A 21218-nucleotide genomic window follows, 5' to 3' on the forward strand; every position below is an offset into this window, starting at 1 on the left:
CACAGGTCAGAAAATTTACCTGCAATTAGTGTCTACTAATTCAGTAGACACTAATTCAGTTGTTCAGTAAAGGCACGGAAAATTTATACCCATATGGAACCCTTTTACCTTTCTGTCACCCTTTCAGCTTTCCTTGAGTAAGGGTTGCACACTGAGGACAAAACTCTGCAGAGATGAAATTGTCCTCACAGTTTTGCTTGTCTGGTTTGCATTTTTCATCCTCTATCATCTTGGATCTTTCTTTCTCTTATATGTTTTTTCCCCTCTTCTTGTCAACCTCTCCTCTAAAAAAAAAAAACCAAACCAACCCCCAAAAATGCCAACCACAAAAGCAAAATGCCTTGAAAAACCCCAGAATCCCCGGCCACTCTCCAACCCCAAACAAAAAAAAAATCCTCTTTTCCAGCACCAAAAAACATCATGTATTTTATAGCCATCAGTTCTTGTTCATTCCATTTTGTTGTTTTGTTTGTTTTTTTTTAAGATTTGGGATAAACACAGGTGCAGAAAATTACTTTTTGTCAGTGTTTGGCACCTTTTTTCTTAAGAAGAGAAATTGTGTGATTTTTTGGTAAGAAGAGAAATTGTGTTATAATTCATGTTCAGGCCATTATATCTAACTAAGTAAACACAGTCCTCTCAGTTTTGTATTTTCAAGCCCCTTTGCCTCCCCAGTGTGCCTTCTCTCAAATCCTTCACTTCTTCCCTAGCCGAGGCCAGGGAAGGTTTGATTAGAGTAGCCTGGAAATCCTCTCTGGCCATGTTTTTCTCAGCTCCTTGTTATTATCTGACTTGTTTCCTGTGGGACAAAGGAGTCCCTGAACAAGATAAATAATAAAATCTTAAGTGCCTTCACAATAGGTCTGTTAGTCAGCTCTGTGTGGTTAAACAAATGTTCCAGAAAGCCTAAGGCAGACTAAACTTTAAAAATTACCTAGATCCCAGAGATTAAAGCTGTGTCTGCAGCCTGCATCTCACACAGAATACAAAGAGGGAAAAGATAAAAAAGCTAACAATTTGGTTATGTAGATTACATTCCTTTTCTTATAGCTGGGATGACTCAAGGCACAAGCAGTTTTCTACAGTTCAGCTTCCTGGAAATAGAAGGGACATAATCAGTGTAAGCTTGATTATGTCTTTGCATTTGGTACATTTATGTCAATACTGATGACTTTTGGGAAATTATTTTGATATCAGACTCCTCAGACGATGACTACATTATTAGTGTCAGAGAAATTCTGATAAGCCTCAGACGTGGCTTTTGCCACATTTTGTTTGCACTTTGTAATCCATTTATGTACATGTAAAATCTAGTTTGTGTCATGGGAGATTTAAACCCCTTTTTTTTTTTTTTTTTGAAAAATAGACAATTTGGTGAATCAGGATGGAAATGGCCTCTTCCTGCTGTGAATTAAAAACCTGTGCTGGGAAAAACTGCTTTTTAGGTGGTAGTAGCAGCTCAAACCTAAGTAATCCCTTAGTTAAGGTACTTGAAGCCATCATCCTTTGGCATGTACTGCAATATTTGGCTGTTTCTGTATTCAGGCAAAAAGAGCCCCTTTGGCCAGAGAATGTTATTGACCCCTGACTGCATTGACTGACTGAGAATGAGAAATCCACTTTCCAGCCCAGAACATCTCCATAACTCTGCAGAGGCTGGAACACCTCTGGAGAGGCTGCAGACACCGTTTTGCTCAGGGGGCTGATAAGATTTGTTGGGAAGTGGCTGATTCCTGGTGGGTGGGTGGGGTAGGGGAGGCTGGGCCTTGTGTTTCTGTTCCTCAGCATCCTGAGGCCCCTCAGGGTGAGCCATCCCGTGCTGAGATGGCTGAAACACGCTGTAACCTCTTGCTGAAATGTCCTCCTTTATGATGCCATTGCATCTGTCATGGCTTCAAACTCCTTGCCTTTCCCCTGTTGCTTCTCCCACTCCTGCCTAAAACTCCCTCTTATCACTGTCAGGTCCTTCCCATCCTCAAGCACAGTTGAGAGGTCACACAATCAGACACTTGTTTTGCCCATCTTATTAATGCTGATTTTTTCCTCTGATTCATCCCTGCGGAAGCAAACTTGGAACTGAAACTCTTGGGGTTTTTTTTGCCATCTATTCTGTTTACAGCTGCCTAACCTTGACAGAATAATTAACGTCAAATCCATTTTGTTCCTGTTCCAAGGCTTGTGTTTATTTCTCTTGTGCATCGTGGCTGGTGTGAATCCTCTCTGTGATGCATTCTTATCAGCACCATGCCTCATGCAAGCACAGGCAATGTGCAATTTCATTACTTTTTATTTCAGCTTTGCAAACCTCCTAACAAACTGATGCCTAAAGTTGACTTCATCAAGGAAGATGGGTTTTGCGGGAGGATTTGGAGGCCTGAGCTCAGAAAGATAATATTGCAGCTTTGCTTCTGCAGACTAAACAATTACAATAATTTCCCTTCATATAATTTTGAGTTATCAGTTTCTTCCAAACTTAAGTTAGTACAGTGACTTGAAGAACCATTTGTCCTTGCAAGTAAAAATTCCCATCCCCACATACAGGCTCAGAAAACTGGTGAAATGAAGGTTCACTGCAGGGATTTCATCCATCCAGGGTGACAGATGTGGATGTCCTCTGAAATTGCCCAGATTCAGCTCAATTCAATCAGTGGAAACCCACAAAGTTTCCAATTGCAATTATATGCCTTAGATAAGTAATAGTCTTGCAGTTTGTTCTGGAAGTGGGTAAACAGAACTGCCTGAAAGTGAGGTCTCAAGGATGGGTGTACCGAGACTGGGCAAGCAGAACTACCTGAAAATGAGGTTCAAATGATGAGTGTTTGATTTTGCATGCCTTGACAAAAATGGGTTTTTCTTGAAGCTCTGTCCCACAGAAAATCCCTTGGTGTAGATGAGACATGCCTGGTTTTGGTTGATTGACCAAATGTGCCTGGTTTTGGTCCATTGATCAAATGTGCCTGATTTTGGTTGATTATCAAATATGTCTTGTTTTGATCCATTGACCAAAAGTGCCTGGTTTTGGTTGATTGATCAAACATGCTTGGTTTGGTCCATTGATCAAATATGCCTGATTTTGGTGCACTGACCAAACATGCCTGATTGTTGTCTATTGATCAAATATGTCTCGTTTTGGTCCATTGACCAAACATGCCTGATTTTGGTGAATTGACCAAATGAGCCTGGTTTGGGTGAATTGACCAAACGTGTCTCATTTTGGTCCATTGATCAAACATGTCTGATTTTGGTCCATTGATCAAATATGTCTCGTTTTGGTGCATTGACCAAACGTGCCTGGTTTTGGTGCCTTGACCAAACATGCCTAATTTTGGTTGATTGATCAAACGTGCCTGATTTTGGTCCATTGACCAAATGTGCCTGGTTTTGGTTGATTGATCAAATGTGCCTGATTTTGGTTGATTGACCAAACATGCCTCGTCTTTGTGCATTGGCCAAATGTGCCTCATTTCGGTCCATTCACCAAATGTGCCTGATTTTGCTCCATTGATCAAACACGCCTGGTTTTGATGCACCCACCAAACATGCCTGATTTTGGAGCACTGACAGGAATGTGCTTTGTCCGACTGCTGCAGACACGGAGACCTGTGACTACGGCTGGCACAAGTTCCAGGGTCAGTGCTACAAGTACTTCGCGCACCGGCGCACGTGGGACACGGCGGAGCGGGAGTGCCGCCTGCAGGGAGCGCACCTGACCAGCATCCTGTCCCACGAGGAGCAGATCTTCGTCAACCGTGCGTACCCACGGGCCTCCTCTGCCTCACACCGCGGGTGACACCACACCAGGGACAGCTCAGGGAGCATCCAAAGGAGGGGCGCGGAGATGGAGAAGGGTCTGGACGGGAGCTGAGGTCACTTGGGTGGTTCGGATGGAGAAGAGAGATTGAGGTCAGGCCTCAGTGTGGTCCCCAACGTCCTCTGAGGGGCATTTCTGATCTCTGCTCCCTGTGGCAGGGTCAGAACCTCAGGGAATGGCCTGAAGTTGTGTCAGGGCAGGTTGAGGTAGGACTTCAGGGAAAAGTTCTTATCCCAGAGTGTGCTGGGCACTGCCCAGGCTCCCCAGGGAATAGGCATGGCCTCAAGGCTTTAGATTTCTGATCAAAACTGAAGGATTTTCCTTTAATTTTGCCCGTGTGGTGTTGGAAAAATTTCTGATGACTGGTGGAATAGGTTCTGCAAAAGAGCTGTTTAAAAAATTTAAAACATGCAGCGCTTTATTCAAGTGCATTTGAGGCAAAGCCTTTGCTCCAGGAAGCAAAGACAAAGCCTTTGCTGCTAGAACTCCAGGAGCATTTGAAATACTCTCCCAGGGATGCCAGGGTGGGATTGTTGGGGTGTCTGTGCAGGCACAGGGGCTGAACTGATGGTCCCTGTGGGTCCCATCCAGCCCAGGATATTCTGTGACTCTAAACAAGAGAGATCACTGAGGGTGTAGAGATGGTGAGATCTCCTCCTCACCACTCAGCTTTTGCATCTCCAACTTAAAACATACTTTAAAATGTTAAACAAAAGGCACACTTTGTGTTATAAATGCTTACTTCTGCACTTAATACAAGTTTTCCATCACTATTAAGTTATTATTTGTTAAATAGAAAATACTTTTTTGGGGGCGGGATGAGAACAAGAACTTTTGTTTTGGCATTGAGTCTTTTTGAAACATTTTGTTTTCTGGAGACTTTAAGGTATTTTGTGCATATGACACATTTTTGTGCACATGGTGACACCAACACAATGCCACCATAATTAGGCATAAAGAAATAGTTACTGTGTTGTATTGTAAAATTTAGACAACAATGGCCACAGCCTAACCAAAGCTTGAAAAATGTGGATTAGAATATGTGATTTTAATTTTTTTTTTCTTTTCTTCCTGTCATACCCTCTCAGGTAGGAAATTAACTCTCTTTGCTGTAGTAGACATCCCTGGGAGTGAAGAGACAGGGTCCTTTAAAACTGTTAGATGAGAATCTGCATTTTTATACACATCCCAAATTAAAACCAAAAAAGCTGAAAAAGAGCCTCTAAACCAGTCTTTAGCACAAAGAGCAGAACAATCTTAAGAACAGGATGTCTGATTCACTCCGCATAAAATTATTTTCTTTGGTGAAGCCTCTTCCATTTATGGGAAAATTAATGAAAACACCCTTCTGGTTCCCTAGGTATTGGCCATGACTACCAGTGGATTGGCCTCAATGACAAGATGTTTGAGCGTGACTTCCGCTGGACTGATGGTAGCCCACTGGTAAGATGCCTTTGAGCTGAAATCACTCACTCATTTCTTTTTGTGGTGGCTTATCAAATTCCCACTAGCAATGAGGGAAGCTGCATTAAGAAAAAAGAAAAAAAAACCAACAAAAAACCCCAAAAAAAGCAGCCAAAAAAACCCCCACTGTCGCTAAATGCGGACCCAAGCAAACAGCCAGCAAATTCATTTTGGGATACCTACTATTTTGTGGTTTAGCTTCTAAGGTCTTGTTCTCAGTTCCTGTTATTGTATGTGTGGGAGCTCTCTAAGGTTTCACATAGAAATACTCAAAAATCTGAGACTGTGGTAATTTAAGGGTCTCTGCTGGAGCTGGTTTGTGATCTTGCCTTGCGCAAGGCCGTGTGTGGCAAATCTCCTCACGCACCAGGATGCATTTTTGGGTGATGATCTGGCACTCCACTCTTGGCCTTTGCTGGGTCTCTGGGGTGCACAGAGGAGTCTCACAAGTATTTCTGGAGCCTGCTCTGTGGGGCAGCTCTGCAGCAGCCATCCTCAGCTGGTTCAGGGGGCCTGTAACCCATAATTCTGCCATAAAGTTTTAAGATGCTGTTGATACCTCCCGACTTTAAACAAAAAGGAAAATCAGCAGAAGGAGAGGGAAAACATCTTCACCCACCATCGAAAAACCTAAATCAAAGAGCTGATGGACGTAGGAAATGATCAAACTTTTCCCCATCCAAAATAATCTCTTCTGTAGGAGGAACAGGTGATTTATTTGCTGTTGAGCACCCAGTGAAGAACATTGCATTAAGAAAAAGCCCAAACTGGTCATTATTTTCCCTTCCAGTAGTGAACTTTTAAATCAGAGAGCATCTGGACACACCTGTTGTTGCTGCAGACCATGTGGCTGCAGCTGGTGTGGAAAGACACCTGGGGCAAGGCAGGCTTCACTTATTGCCATTTCATGTAAATAACCACAACCTAAAAGTGCTCTTAAAGGGCTTATAAACGAGACATTTCCTGGGGACATGGCTGTGTGTGGCAGGTGACAGCAAAGAGGGGTGGGAAATGGTGGTGAAGCTTTCTGTTGCCTCACTGGTGGCTCAGGGTGGTACCAAGGCCCCCTTGGTGATTCCAGACATCAGCTGTAAAATAAGGTAAATATATATAAGATAATATGTAGTGCTTATATATTCCAAAAGCAGAGTTGTTGTGACACTAATTAATCACCCTAGTCTAGTGGGAGGTGTCCCTGCCCATGGTCCTTCTCAATCCAAACCATTCTGTGATTCTATGAATTTGAGGAAATTAAAATTGGAGCTGAGATCATATTTTTTAATTCAGGCTACTGACCGAATGGGCATTATATTTTTACTGTAATTTTCAATGTTAAGAAATTAAGATATTCGAGGAACAGAGTAGTACCATCTGTCCAACAGATTTCTGCTTTGATTGATCTTTTTTTCCACCTTATTTTTCTTTCATTTTTGACCACTTCCCTCTGTCTCTTCCTTTGGAAACAATTTAGGTGTCTCCTGAAATCATTTATGTTCATTGCTTCAATAGATTTTCCTCATAACTTATTCCATATGGTTTTTGGATCCCATGGTTCTGAGCAGCTGCCTCATTTGTTCCTTTTTCTTTGGCTTTTAACTTATTTCTCATACTTTCTAACCACTCTTGTTGTTACAATGATTTATTACTTCTCTAGTAATTAATAAGAATGATAACATAATTAAATACGTGCATCCAATCTATTTCCCTGATGTTCTCCTAAAATTGCACCGAATTTAAATACTATGCAGGTGGAAAATTTGCCTCTTTTATGGGTGTGCAGGTGAGCAAGATTTATGATGGCTTTAAATTCATTAGCATAATTTGTGATCATAAAAATCAGCATCATTACACCAACACTCAGGCTCTAAATTGAATTTCTGAGTTTAGAGGTGACTCTTGCCTATAGCCAAAATTTAAATAGCCTTGACTTGTTTTATATATCAGGGTGCATGTGTGTTCAGCTGTTTCTAAATTTGTTTCCCAGCTCTATGCACTCTCCAAAAAATATTGTCTATTCACAATTCCATTCAAGACTTCTGGCATGGGGAAAAATTTGTCAAGTGTGCTGGGGATCCCCCTGATATCAGTTTTCTTGGAGATACTGTCAGAAGAGTGATTGTGCAGCTACAAGTGGTGCACATTCATCTTTATCTTGATATTTCCTTGAATTTTCTCCAGTAACAGCTTGGTCCAATCCAAAAAATCATGTTTGCATGACTTTATGAGGTTTTATGGATTAAAAATAAACCCCTGACAGTTCTGATGCTTTGTGCACTTAAAAGAAAAAGCAAATTAACAACAACAAGAACAAGAACAAGACATGTTGTGGGTGACAAGTTTCTCTTTCACACAAATTTTCCTTCTGAACCAAAGCAAGCCCCCGGAATTGGGAATTGGGAATTGGGAATGCTTGAAACACAGGCTTCACTACTGGAGACACAGAAAAAGCTTTATATTACTTGGGTACTCATTTCCCACCAACACAAGGAAACCAACAGAAATATGCAGCACACTGACAGCAGCAACTCTTTTGCCAGATATTTTATTGGCAATTTTGGGAAAAGGGATAAAATACCTTTTTTTTTTTTTCTTTGCACCTAAAACGTTTTCCAACCAATGGGTTCAATGGAAGGAAATCATTAATTTTTTGACATTTTCAGCCCCTGACAAGTTGTGTTTTTCCAGATTTTTTTTTTTAAACTGAAGCCAAGAGCCAGCCACCATTAAACATGATATTTGGGCAAAGCATGTAAATGAGAATATAGAATGAAGGTTCTTGCTGGGAAACCTACACTGAACTTAAAGTAGCCTTGACAGGGTCTCAGCCCTTCTGAAAAAGACTGTTTAGTTACCTAATAGTGGACTAAGTATAGTCAGCCACTTTTGATACCTTGGAATTATTTTCACTCCTATAGAAAATACTCGCTGTTAAGAATTCATCAAAACCAGCAGCACCAGTCAGAAAAAAAAACCAAAAAAAAAACCCCAAAACCCAAACCCCCTGTATTGCTGTGCACATTTTTTGTGCTTCAACTGGAATTTATGTTAAACTTGGAAAGATAGTGCCAGTAAGCAAGTTTTGGAAAAGATGAAGAGTGATCTTGGAAATTCACGCTCTGGCTCTCAGGGTTCCTGGAGGAAAATGTTGGTGTCTCGAAAAATGAAGTGAATACAATCAAATTCAGTGAGAAAGCAAGAAATAGTGTTTAAATCTTCTCAGCCCGTATGACTTTTGTCCATTTTTGCATTGAGTCTGCCTGTTTTCCATTAAAAACCCCAGCTTTGAGGACAAGAAAAATTATCCTAATAAATAGAAACAGGCCCACTCCTAAATCACAGTATTGGAGGTTCTGGTCCTGAAACGAGACCTTGAGGAAGCTTTTTGATCTGCCTCACTGCAATGTCTGATGCATCATTATCTGTGAGATTTCAGAGGGATTTGGCAAGTTTATTTCTTAACTGTAGAGTGGTTTTAATTCAACACCAGTTAGCAGTTTCCTGCCTTTCAGGCAAAATGGCACAATCTTGTGCAGATAAAGCCTCACCATCTGCTGGTGAAACACACATTTTCAGATTGTTGTACCCACTGCAACCCAAACACAGACTGGGCTCGAGAGAACAAAATTAATTGAATAAAGTGGTTGTGTCCCACCTCTCACGCCCTAAAGTTTAATTGTCAGCTCAGGTGGCACTTTGCATAAAGAAAATGGTTTTCAGGTAACTGGTCTATCATTACAGGATATATTTTTTGGCAAATGAATTTGCTTATATTTGTCTTTCTTTTTTTAAAATTTTCTTTACAAACAAATTGGGATCTTCTTGGCTAAGACCAGAACATATCTTCAAAGTGCTCCTTGGCTAAGCTTAGGGCACATTTTCCAATGAGCAGAATAAAATAGGCTTTAATTACAGTAAGCTGAGGGATCCAATGACTGCTCACATGTATCTGCTTTTTTTTTTTTTTTCCTGATTTGCTGTGCTGTACCTGGGTGGTAGGGAGCAATCTTTCCTCATCTACATCATGTCCCTGCCCTCTTTTTTTATTTTATTCCTCCTATTTATTTATTTTTATGTTTTTGAAAGAAATAACTTCTCAGTGGTTCTGTTGGGCGGGAGAGCTGGAATTCGTGTTCTCGAGCTGATGGGACACACAGCAGAACAATTTTTTGGGAAAAAACAACAACACCTTTTTTTTGTATGAAGTGTATGAAGGGGAAGGAGTTGTTGGCAGCTGTGTTAGTGCAGATCCTCAAATTCAGTGAGAGCTGGGACCACTGACACTGGTCTGGGGCTGGGAGCATCACCCGAGGTTGTGTGGAGCAGCAGGAAGCTGCAAGCTTTGGCAAATCTGCCTGGTCCCTGATTTCAGACAATTTGTCCCAAAAGTGAAGGTGGTGAGAGCAGCCCCTGAGGTGTGTTCAGAGAACTTGCAGCACCCCAGCTCTTTTGGAGCTTTGTTAATCATGAATTCCTGAAAATCAAGCCAATTTCTGCTCAAGATGTTTCAGGTATGATTACATTGATGGATTCAAGAGGTGGGGGAGAATAATATAGTGGTTTTTAGAGCATGTTTTGCTAGCTCTGCTTTTCTTCTGTTCAGGGTAGTTATAGGGCTGTTTGTTGGCTTTGGTGTGGGAGAACATTATTTTCCCTCTGACTTGCAGTCTACAGTGCAATGAAAATGGCTATATGTAGTCTTTATTTACATTTAGAAAATTACAGAATCTAAATTGCTCTTGCACTTTACTCTAGATTTTTCTCCCAGCATTTCTGCAACAGTGAGCAACACTTTCAAGTATCTCTCAAGCACAATCTTCATCCCACAATTATCTATAAGGCTCTAAGCAGTGAAAACAAACACATTTGGCAAAAAACCCACAGTGTTGCAGGAGAAGGAAGCAAACACTCACACAACCGTGTGAGCAGGGTAATTTGCCTGCTTGGATCTTTTTATACTTTAAATGTGATGCAACACAAACTACAGAACAACAGAACTTGCATCATCAGCTGGGGCATTTAATAATTGATCAAAGGGAGAGGGGACACTACGGGAAGCTTGAAAATACACCAGCAAAATCGAATTTGAATAATTCACTTAGCTCTGTGAATGGTAACTCTTACAGCTGTAAAGCACACCCATCCAAACAGGGGGGAAAAAAAAAAAAAAAAAGAGAGAGAGAGAAAAAAAATCTGGTGTTGCTTTTGGCAGCTCCCCCTTTGTGTTTGCTAAGGACCCTTGTGAGCAGGCAGAGCAGACAAGGAGCCCTTTGGAGCTATTCATGTTATGGATTAAGCACATACAGCAACTTGGGGCAGTGCCCAGGGCCCCCTGCCCCACGAGGGGGGTTTTTCACATCCCCTGGAAAACGCTGCTGATAATTAGCGCTTTGTAGGGCGGTGAGCTCACTGCCATTACATAAGATTAGTGCTGTAATAAGGAGCTGGCCAGCGTCTGTGGCCAGATTGTCTGTCACTGGGAGAATGCTGCCAGCCAGGAAAGGGATGGGGAATATTGCCACTTTTAAAGCTGTACAGGGACCCTGGCTTGGGTTTTTTTTCCTCCCCTTCAGCACAGGGGTGTTTATGCTTTGTGTTCTGCAAAGCTGGTTCCTTGGGTTGTCAGTGTTAGGTAGGTACATTAAAATAAAAAAATTTAAAAAAAAATTTAAGAAAAAGAAGGAAAACAACCCAGAAACTTAATTCTGGCAAAAAACAAAGCCCTCTCTTTTCCTTCCTTTATTGGTCGGTGAATCAGAAGGCTTTAACTTGAGCAAATCTGTAACTGCACCCTTCTCAGAAAGAGAAACTTCATTGAACACACACACACAAAAAACCCAAAACTTTCAAAAGGCATGGAGTATTGTAGTGAAGGAGCCTGCCTCTGAGGGTTAAGTAAAGCAAACAAACTAAAAAAGTGCTGTAGTCAGCTGCAAACAAAAAGCTCATTGTGCCCATGTCCCACAGGATCCTTGGAGAAGGAGATTTTTAAACCTACCAAATGTTTTGGTTCTGTGCTGCAGTCAGTCATTACGGCCTCTTTTTAAGATGCTCATTTGACCCACGTTTAAATGGAGGAGAACTATATAATGTTATTAATGACAGGTATATTTTTGGTTCAGGATGTCGTAACGAGGGCCTCCTGGACAAAGTGGGGTTTTGTCTTGTTTTTAGCAGGGGGGTCAGCAGTTACTTCAGAGACTTGTTACTGCTGGGCTGAAATTACTTGTTACTCTGGGCTAAAATTCTTGGACAGCTTCAAACCTGCAGTAATTCAGTAATTGTTGACAAAGTGCAGGATTTTCCTTCTTTTTTTTTTTTCTTTTTTTTTTTTTTCTCTTGGTAGCTGTGCACAAAAAGATTAAATCACACCCCACACAATTTGCATTGTGCTGCTAATATATATTCGTGTCAGTGTGACTCCAAAACAAACATGAGTTACACCAAACCAGCACTTACCACCCTACTTTCTTTCTTTCTTTGCCACTCATTTTAATGTGATTTCTCAGCTGTTAAAGTGACGTCTGAGAGCCCATCACACACAGCATACCCTCAAAATTGAACCGTACAGCGTGTGATGAAAGCTGTTATTCTGAAAACAACACATGGTAAAGACCAGGTAAAAGTCCACGGCTTCATTTAGCTTTGAAAGAGTTAATGAAAGTTATAATTCTGAATAATTATGATTTTGGAGCAACTCTGGGCTTTGGAGCAAGCAGACAGCGTCACCTAGTGGGGTTTCACTGCCTGTGTTCTGCTCCTCATGGAAGAATCGTCATTCCATGGTATTGCTTTAAAAACATCCCAGACCTAGCCATCTGCTCCACTATACCATCATTTCTTCCCAAAACTATAGGACTGACGGGGCTTTTATGTTTCAATTTCTTCAGGTAGCCTTCTTTTCCCACTGGTTGAATTTAAACTAATTATGTTTCTTTCCCAAATTATTTCCTTTTGCAGCGCTCTTCCTGCTTATTCAATCTGCAGTCGCTTCTTGTGGATAGATCCACATGAATGTGTGTTTTCCAGAGTCCCTTTCTTTTTTTTTGCAAGCTGCTGCACGGGACCAAAAAAAAGTTTCCCAATACATTCCATCTCTCTGTAACCAAAAAACCCAACCCCTGCAAGTGAAATCTTTTGCAGAAGTATTTAGCAAAGCTCCTCCTGGGAGTTTGTCTTGCTCACAGTGTGACTCAGTCATGGGGAGTGTTGGGTTCCTGCCTGGTCCAAACCCTGCCAGTTTCCCAAATCCTATGCAAATAAAACTCAGATTAGGAGCTAAAGGGAAGCCATTCAACCAGAACCTTAAAAAAAAAAAAATATCAGGATCACAACATGTGATTTTTGTGTGTACTTGCAGATAGGTTTAAATATAGGAGCTGTCTTCAAATTGATTTGAGTTTCTCCCAGCAATGATTTATGCACACATTTGGTGCCTCCTTCAGGCAATTATTTTAGCATCTGTCTGAATCTGCATGTGATCTTCCCTGTGATCATCCCCCTTAAGGCATGACCCACGCCTTTAAATCAAGGTGTGTGCTTAAACTCTCACTGAATGGAGTTTTTAATCTCAAGAACGCTTTTGGTGAGTTCTGTCAGTCTGCTTCCTCTCACAGAATTAAACAGAAAAATCCTTTGCAGGACTGGAGGGAATTTTCCGGGAACAGAGCCTGCACTGTAAGATAGCTTGTTGTCTTTCCCATGCAAAAATGCATTTAAATACTAGGTGACCTTAATGGGAGTATCTCATACATTGCCAAATCTTCACAGAAATGTGGTTGATTTTTTTTTTTTTTTCCTACGGAAAAGAAACGCAATCCTGTTTAAACTTCCCAAGTGTCTCCTGTAACAGCATCAGTGCTGTTACACAGTCCCAAACGAGGGTTTCCTGGACTGATGCATGTGCTCATTGTAACCTCGTGCTGATCTTGTTGAAGTTCAGCCACCGAGTAATTCCCGAGACTCACTGAAAGTGAGATGTAATTTTTATTTAAGCTGTCCAATTATAACAACCCCCACAGAGAGAGACTCATTCAGGGCCTTTCCTGATAAAGATTTCCAAGACTTTTTCTGCTTTTATGTTGAAAAAAAGAAAAAAAAAATTGTATTACTGTTCTTATCAGAGCTATGGCAGGAGAACAAAATGGTGATAGTAAGGTTTGCAGTGGTGTTTTCAGCTTAGTGATAAATACCAGGCAGGAAATGTTGCTTCACTTTGAGATGAAATGGCACAGAAAGTATCCAATCAGCCAGTCCCTACCTCTTCCATTGTTGATTTTTCTCTAATTTGCCTCATTAGTCTTGCATTAAGGAGGAATCAGATAAGGAAGTAGTCGGAAGGAAAGAAAATAAAAATCACAACTGCAAGCTCCAAAAAGTGCCAAGACAGATTTGTAAAGACAGCTTAGTTTAACATGCTGAAAACATGTTTCCTTTCCCCAGAAGGAAAAGCCTTAACCTGTAAATCTAAATGGATGTATTTCAAGTAAATGATTTCCTAGATTCAGCCCTATACAGAAGATTATTGGCCTTTACACAATACCGAGGTCAAGCAGTAAAGTTTTGTTGGCATCTGTGGTTTTTTTACTGTGCTTCGTTAAACACAATGCTTGTTGGCTGTTTTGGAGTGATTGATCTCAGGCACTTGATGAGCCTTTTGGAGATAAAAGGAGGGCTGAAATTTCCAAAGGAGTGCCTCAAAGCTGAGATACTGCAGGATCCACCTGTGCAGCGCAAGCACCTGAAAGAGCTGAGCGGATTACCCATTAGTGAGGAAATGGGCCCGTCAAGAAAGGCTGCTTATCTGAGATTTTAAATAACAAATCTCACGAGGTGGGACCTTGTCCATGATGGGAAGATTATGCCCCTTCTGTTTAATTAGCAGCCATCTGAATGAGAATAGCTAGTGACTGGCTAATAAAGTTTTAGCTCTTGCTGCAGTCCTGGCGTTTTTAAGCCCGTTTTATGTGACAAGCCACCCAACACGACTGCGAATTTCCATAAAAGGAAATCCTCCCCAAAAATGTGGAACTTAATAAAACGTCCTCATGGGCTTTTGAAGCCATCATATCCAAACTCCTCCTGTGAGGCAAGAGAATGGATTTTTTTCCCTGTTTTATGGGCTGTGGATGGCCAGCCAAGTGCATTATCTAGTGCCACGTAGGAAGCCTGAAGAGCTGAATCCCAACTGGGCTCCAGCTCTAAGTCAGGGACCATCCACACGCTGCAGGAAAATTTTCAGGGCCTTTGAGCAGAGAAAGCCAGAACAAATAAATCCAGTGTGACGGAGAAGGCTTTGATTTCAACAATAAAACCAAAAAAGTACAAGTAAGATTGTACAACTAATTATTGTGGTATAATTAAAAGCACAAAGGGTATAAACTCCACTTCTCATCCCGAAATGATGGTCAGGCAGACTCCCCAAGGACCAAAGGGAAGGTACAGGGACCAAACCCCTGTCCCTGGGGCTGGTTCCTGCAGTCACCTGGCTGCACAGAAGCCTCAGGTTTTCGAGGAAAAGTCCCAACCACCCTGCCACTGAGGATTTTTAGAGTTTTTCAGAGTGGGTGGTGCAGTGGTGTCTGCCTGAGCCTGTGGTCTGTGCTTGATCCAGGGTGGGTTGTGGCAAAAAAACAGAGAATAAGAAAAATTTTAGCAGATTTTTGGTATCAGTTGGACAGGGCTTGGAACAACTTGTTCTAGTGGAAGGTGTCCCTGCCATGGCAGGGGGTGGCACTGGATGATTTTAAAGGTTCCTTTCAACCCAAACCATGCTGAGATTCTGTGATTGCTCTGGATCTCCTTTTCCACAGCTGGAGGAGAAGTGTGGCCAGACAAACCTCCTCTGAGGTACATTTTGTGTCTTGTACATCATTAAGATTATATGTCCAGAAACGTACATTCTGGAAGCACTTTGCATTTTAATACAGAGAAAAAAATAATGTCTTTTTTGGTAATGTTGCTTAAAGAACAGAGTAGTGATGGTTTTCAGGTCACTCTGTGCAATCACCCAGTGTCAATATTTCTGACAAGGCCTAGAAATCTTACAGCAACTTTTCTTCCATGTATTCACCAAGTATTTGATTCTATTTAGGTTTTGTCTTATGAATGATGCAGCATTGCCAAAGGTTTTTTCCCATTAATTTTTTGCTGGTATGGTTTTACTGGAGATGGTGCAGTCACCCAGATCTACACCAGTGGAAACCAGATTCATGCCTGTGCTCATGCAAAGATCTATTCCATAAGGGAAATGCAAAATATTAGTTCATTTGTCCAGTAGCCTATTCCGCTCAAATTGTGAGAATCTCCTTGTATCATTGTCCCACATTGTCAGTGTCTAAATAAGGAACTGGAAAACTACAGAGGGGCTGGGTGGGGACCTAAGAAAGCAATTCAGCAGTCTGGAACTTCCTCTGCTAAGCAATTCTGGCACCAGACCCAGGCAAAAATCAGAGCTCCTCAGCCAAAATAAATCTGTGCAATGACGATATCAGATGTGAGGTAACAGCAAGTCATGCTGGAGGATATCAGACATTCTTGAGCAAACCACAGGGCCTAGATGTAATACTCTGCCACTACGCTGCAGCCCTGCCAGCTAAGCAAACACGAATTTTGGAGTCATTTTGGCAGGGCAAGTAAGAGCATATGGAGTCTGTGTGCTGAGGGTGGGAGCTGGCAGGCTGCTGAGCACCTCCAGCTCACACGCCCCCAATAGCCACTAAATATCCTTCATTCCCACACTCTCATCCCTATGGAAGCAAGCAGCTCTGCAGTGTTATTTCCACCAGAAACAGCTGCAAGGCTTGCTGAAATCTTTCCTTGGCTCTCAGGACGTTATTGATGGAACATTCTGCCACTAACCTAATAGTTTTCTTTAATTTTTGTACCTATGCACATGTTCTTGAAAGCAAATGGATCCTAAATTTGAGTAAATTAGTTGGTGTGCACTGTAATTTAGGACTGTTAAACACTGAAAAGTTGAGATGGAGTTAATTTAGTTCCAGCTGAAAAGGGGTATGTTTTATTAGAGGTAATAAATTCAGTGCAGAACAAATTTATTCAGACTCTGCTGGTTAAATTGCCTGGATAATTAAAACCTATGATGGGTAAGATGACACGTGGTAGGAAAAGGTTAAGTATTTAACTCATTTTCCTTTCATAGTTTGATTCATTGTAAGGTAAATACTACTTGTGTGGGGTATGTTAACTTTATTTCTAAAATGTGTTCACCCAGGCAGTGAATAGGGGTTATTTCACGAAGTTAAGAAAATAGAAAACTAAACTTTTATGACATTTGTACGGGCCAGCTTTAGTCAGAAAGATGTAAGCACTGGGGAAAATATAAGCAGTGTAGAAACTGTGTCATTTTGCCCATACAAGGGGCTAGCTGCCTGGGTAGTGTCTGGCATTTATGTGAATTCCAGTTCTTACAGATAGCTATTTTTAACCTTCCCTAAATTCTTCCTGGAGTGACACAACAGAAATCCCAGCAAAAATCGCACATTTTAGGAGTAGTTTCCAAATCGAAAATTTTAGGAGTAGTTTTCCAAATATTCTCTCACTTTTCTTGACACAACATTATGCAAATCTCAGATTGCTGTGCTTTGTTTGGGAGCAAAATGAGGGATTGTCCCACCTCTGCTGGCTGCCAGGACAGGAGGCTGTATGGGCCCTGACAAGAACTGCTGCACAGGTTTCAATCAGTCTGACAAAAGTGTCGCTACTTTTCCTGCTGGTTGATTGTAAAAACAGACTGAATCCTCTCAAATTTTCACCCAAAAATGACATTGTGCTGGTATTTCACAGCCATTCGAAGGCTCTTTTGTCAGTTTTTGTTTGTTTGTTTGTTTTGCACGTACCAAAACTCATATTTCTACTTCTAAATGTAGTGCATTTTGAAGAAGCACTTTCTGCTGCTATTCATATATTTTCATAGATGTTTGAGGCTGGTTTTTCAACAGAGGGCAGAATTTGAATCAACATTTCTAAAGCTGAGAGGCTGCTCTCTGGGCTCAGACTGCCACCTAGCATTTTTAGTTGAAACACCAATCTCTATGGTTTTGGGGGCCACATTCTGACTCTTTCACTCATGTTGCACCTAATTCTGCATGTCATCCCTGTGGAATGACTTCATTAACTGGATGAAATCATGCAATGCCATAAATAATCCAAGTCTGGGAAGTTAATCTGTAACTTCTCACTTAGTAGATGTGCTCTAATGAGGGTCATGGGATATTTATTTTCTTGCATTATATTTCATGATATTTATGTAGGAAAGAGTGTTTTTGACACACGTAGGATCCAGTTTTGCTTGTGTCTCTTTGTTTTGTTCACCTGACATCAGTTTACAGCAAATGAGAAGTTAGACCAGAGTATTTTTCCCCTTGAGATAATCTTTAACATAGTGGGAGGATATTATAAATATACCTTTGTTTAGCCCACTCTTAGCAGCCTGAATCAAACAGTTGAGATTGCTTCTCACCACAGGTGATATCATGTGTTCTTTTGTTAATGTAAATATTCTCCAGCACTGGGAATGATGGTTTTGCTTCTCTTTTTTGCAGCAATATGAGAACTGGAGACCAAACCAGCCAGACAGCTTCTTTTCTGCTGGGGAAGACTGTGTTGTTATAATCTGGCATGAGAACGGGCAGTGGAATGATGTCCCATGCAATTACCACCTCACTTATACCTGCAAGAAAGGAACAGGTACAAACTTTGCAGTGACAAAAGCATAATTTGCTAAATTGCCATTCAGTACTTCTGACCAGGTTCTCTGGACTTTGATGGATCCATCAGTTTTCAGTCCTTTTGAACATGTCACTGAGGATGACATGAAGAGCTCTAAAAAAAGGACTTTTCCCTTAAATGCTTGCAGTAACTTCACTGGCTTTCAGGTTTCTTTGTGTGAATATGCCAACTTTTTGGCTTAAATTTACTTTTAGAACTTAAACCAAAAAGGCAATACTGACCGCAATAGCTGCCATTTTCCAATTTCCAGCACTATTAGTTTTGGTTTACAGGACTGGAGATCTACAGGACAGACTGATCCCCCTGTCCTTTTCTGGATGTTCCTTTGGGATTCCAGATGAAGTCCCTTGTCACCTTCCCTTAGCCAGAGCGCAGAGGCTGGTCCCAGCTCAAACTGGGCTCACAAACTGAAGTTTTGGGTGATGCTCTCTCTTCCTTCCAGTGGCTTGTGGCCAGCCTCCCGTGGTGGAAAATGCAAAGACCTTTGGGAAGATGAAGCCTCGTTATGAGATCAACTCCCTCATCAGATACCACTGCAAGGATGGCTTCATCCAGCGCCACATCCCGACCATCCGCTGCCAGGGGAACGGACGATGGGATATGCCCAAAATTACTTGCATGAATCGTGAGTTCTCTGAAAGAAAAACACTGGCACATCAGAAACAGCAGGCTGGTTTGAGATAATTGAATATTGAATGTGTATTTTAAGAGAGGAGCAAGTCTGGTAGGACAGATCATGGTGAAAAAACACCAAGCATCCGAAAGGAATGGAAATTTTCCTCTTCTGTGTCTACTGATGCCTTGGAGTGGCTGCCTAGAACAGAGGGTAGACAAGATTAAGAGAACAAAGTGCGTATTTATTAAAGGCCTTCAATAGGTACACCTTGGGCTGTCAGAAGCCTCCCATGGGCTGCACCCAAAATGGACAATGGTCAACGAGTTTTTCACACAATTATAAGTGTGGTCCATTTGCATTTCAGAGGTTAATCCTCCAATTACAGCTTCAGGTAATGAAGTCATTTACCCCCAGTTTGCTCCCCTCCCAGGCCACTTTTGTTTATACTTCTGGGGCCTGAGGCTGTCCTCAGGCCTAAAGGAGTTGTGTTATCTGACCAAAATGTGAAGACAGTAACTAACACTTTATATGGAGTTTAGAGTCATACCCTAGAGCAGCATAAGATTTGTAAAACACAAAAGGCTAAAATCTTAAGGCATCATTCCAGAAGGCATTAAGATTATTTTAAAGTCAGAAAATCTTGGAATCAACAGGTTCCTAATAATGCTAATGACTCTTTCTGCAGCTGTGTGTATGCCTGTAACACTGCCACAGCTCCAGCTAATCATTTGTTTACCCTCTAATTAACAAGGAATAAACAACAACTGTGTTGTGAAGTGTAGCCGGCCCATTCACAGCTTAATTTTAAATGAATTTCCCCCTTTTTTTTCCCCTTCTCCCTTCTCTCTGCAGCCTCCACATACCAAAGGACTTACTCTAAGAAATACTACTACAAACACTCCTCATCAGGCAAGGGGACGTCGTTAAACTCGTCCAAGCACTACCACCGCTGGATCAGGACGTGGCAGGACTCGAGGCGCTGAGAGCTAAATGGTGAATTGGGGATTTCCACCATTTCAGCCAAAGTCATAACTTTCTGTGCCTTTTTCTATCACTTATAGGAGTATTATCGAATCGTTTTGAAACTACGGACTGCAGTATTCACGGCGCGTTTTTGCAAAAAAAAAAAAAAAAAAAAAGGAAAAAAATTTAAAAAATTGCGGTGTTTATCAGAAAATTTAAGAAATAAATAAAAAAGAGGAGAAGTGCTTATGGGGATAAAAGGAAACCATTTCCAGCCTATAAAAGATTATTAGTTTTCTATATGCCATCGGTGTGGACCATTTTATGATATGTACCAGCCTTCTGCAATATTTAAACAGCTCAATTTTAGCACCAATGAAAATGTAAATAAGATGATTTTAATGTTGTTCGACTGTGTGTTGTTTTTAAAATCCTGTATATAAAATGAAAAGTCACACTAATTTCAGGCATATTTATGGTTAGAATGGCCTCAGAGGTCTTCAGTCATTTATGACGTTGTTTCTGTGTTGTTTACCTAGGCTGGAAATGGTTGAAATAAAGACTTCACTGACTGAAATTTGCAATTATCAGGTGAAGATAAACACACAAGTGACATGGCTTTTTTTTTTTTTTTTTTTTTTTTTTAATGGGAGCTGTGCCAATTCCCACCCAAGGTACAGTTTTGTGTCCCATGAGATGAAAAGTTTAGGCAGAGCACATAAAAGTGGCACGAAGCATGAACTAGGGACTGCAATATGGAACGTTTTTTTCTGCTCTCCATTCCAGCTTCAGCACATGTGAGAAAGGACTGTGTGGAGGTGTTGTGTATCACAAGGAGAGCCTGTAAAATTCCAAGTGCTAATACATTAACTTTATCAACCAGGGCCACTTTTTTTTTCTTTTATTTAGGTTTTTTGTTTGTTTGTTTGTTTGTTTGTTTTGAGAAGAGAAAAAAAAGGAAACAAGGAAAAAATTTACTTTCATGATATTAACCACAAGGTCTATATTACAGGTCTCTGCATTCTAAAATGGAGGTAGACCTGGTGTTTGGGGGATTTTTTTTTTGTAGAAAACAAACAAAAATCAAAAAAGTAAATAATTTTGTATATATAACCATTTTTTAATCTTTTTATAAAGTAATGAATGTTTGTGTATGAATGCTGCAGCTGTGAAGCGTACATAAATAAATGAAGTAAGCCATACTGATTTAATTTATTGGATGTTATTTTACCCATACAAAGAAGATTCAAAGAGCTCACCAGTGCAGTATTAGCCCCTGAGCTCCACTTTTGGAACCATCTTTCAGTTCAGCTTGCTCTTTTTCCCAGGAGAACAAAAATTCCTGCTAAACAGGATAATTTGTTGGCGGCTAGATGGGTGGCAGCTGTGTGTGACCCACAGAAAAATCAGGATCTTGGCTTTCTCTAAAGAAGTGTGTGCACAGATTGGTTCTAGGTTGTAGTTTGGTGCAGTGTGTACGTAGGAGTTTTCTGCTATGATTTCTTGCCCTGGTCAGTGCCACCACTGACCTGGATGTGTACAGTGAGGGTAGGAGGTGACGTTTGAAACGGCCTCTCCACGGAAAGGACTGTTGTTCCTGCAAAGTGCCTTGCACAC

General features: G+C 41.1%; 1 protein-coding gene across 3 annotated transcripts in view; it reads left to right on the top strand.

Annotated features, from left to right (window-relative positions):
- VCAN (versican) overlaps nt 1-20803 on the top strand; it is a 100201-nt gene extending 79398 nt beyond the window's left edge. For all 3 annotated transcript variants that reach the window (XM_077171310.1, XM_077171311.1, XM_077171312.1), the window contains 5 exons: nt 3591-3749; nt 5172-5254; nt 17836-17980; nt 18465-18647; nt 19491-20803. In XM_077171310.1, coding sequence (XP_077027425.1) covers nt 3591-3749; nt 5172-5254; nt 17836-17980; nt 18465-18647; nt 19491-19621 — 701 coding nt within the window. In that variant the 3' untranslated portion in view covers nt 19622-20803. The remainder of the gene's footprint in view (nt 1-3590; nt 3750-5171; nt 5255-17835; nt 17981-18464; nt 18648-19490) is intronic.
- The last annotated feature ends 415 nt before the right edge of the window (nt 20804-21218 follow it).

This window comes from Agelaius phoeniceus, chromosome Z, assembly GCF_051311805.1.
Source record: "Agelaius phoeniceus isolate bAgePho1 chromosome Z, bAgePho1.hap1, whole genome shotgun sequence".
Taxonomy (NCBI): Eukaryota; Metazoa; Chordata; class Aves; order Passeriformes; family Icteridae; genus Agelaius; species Agelaius phoeniceus.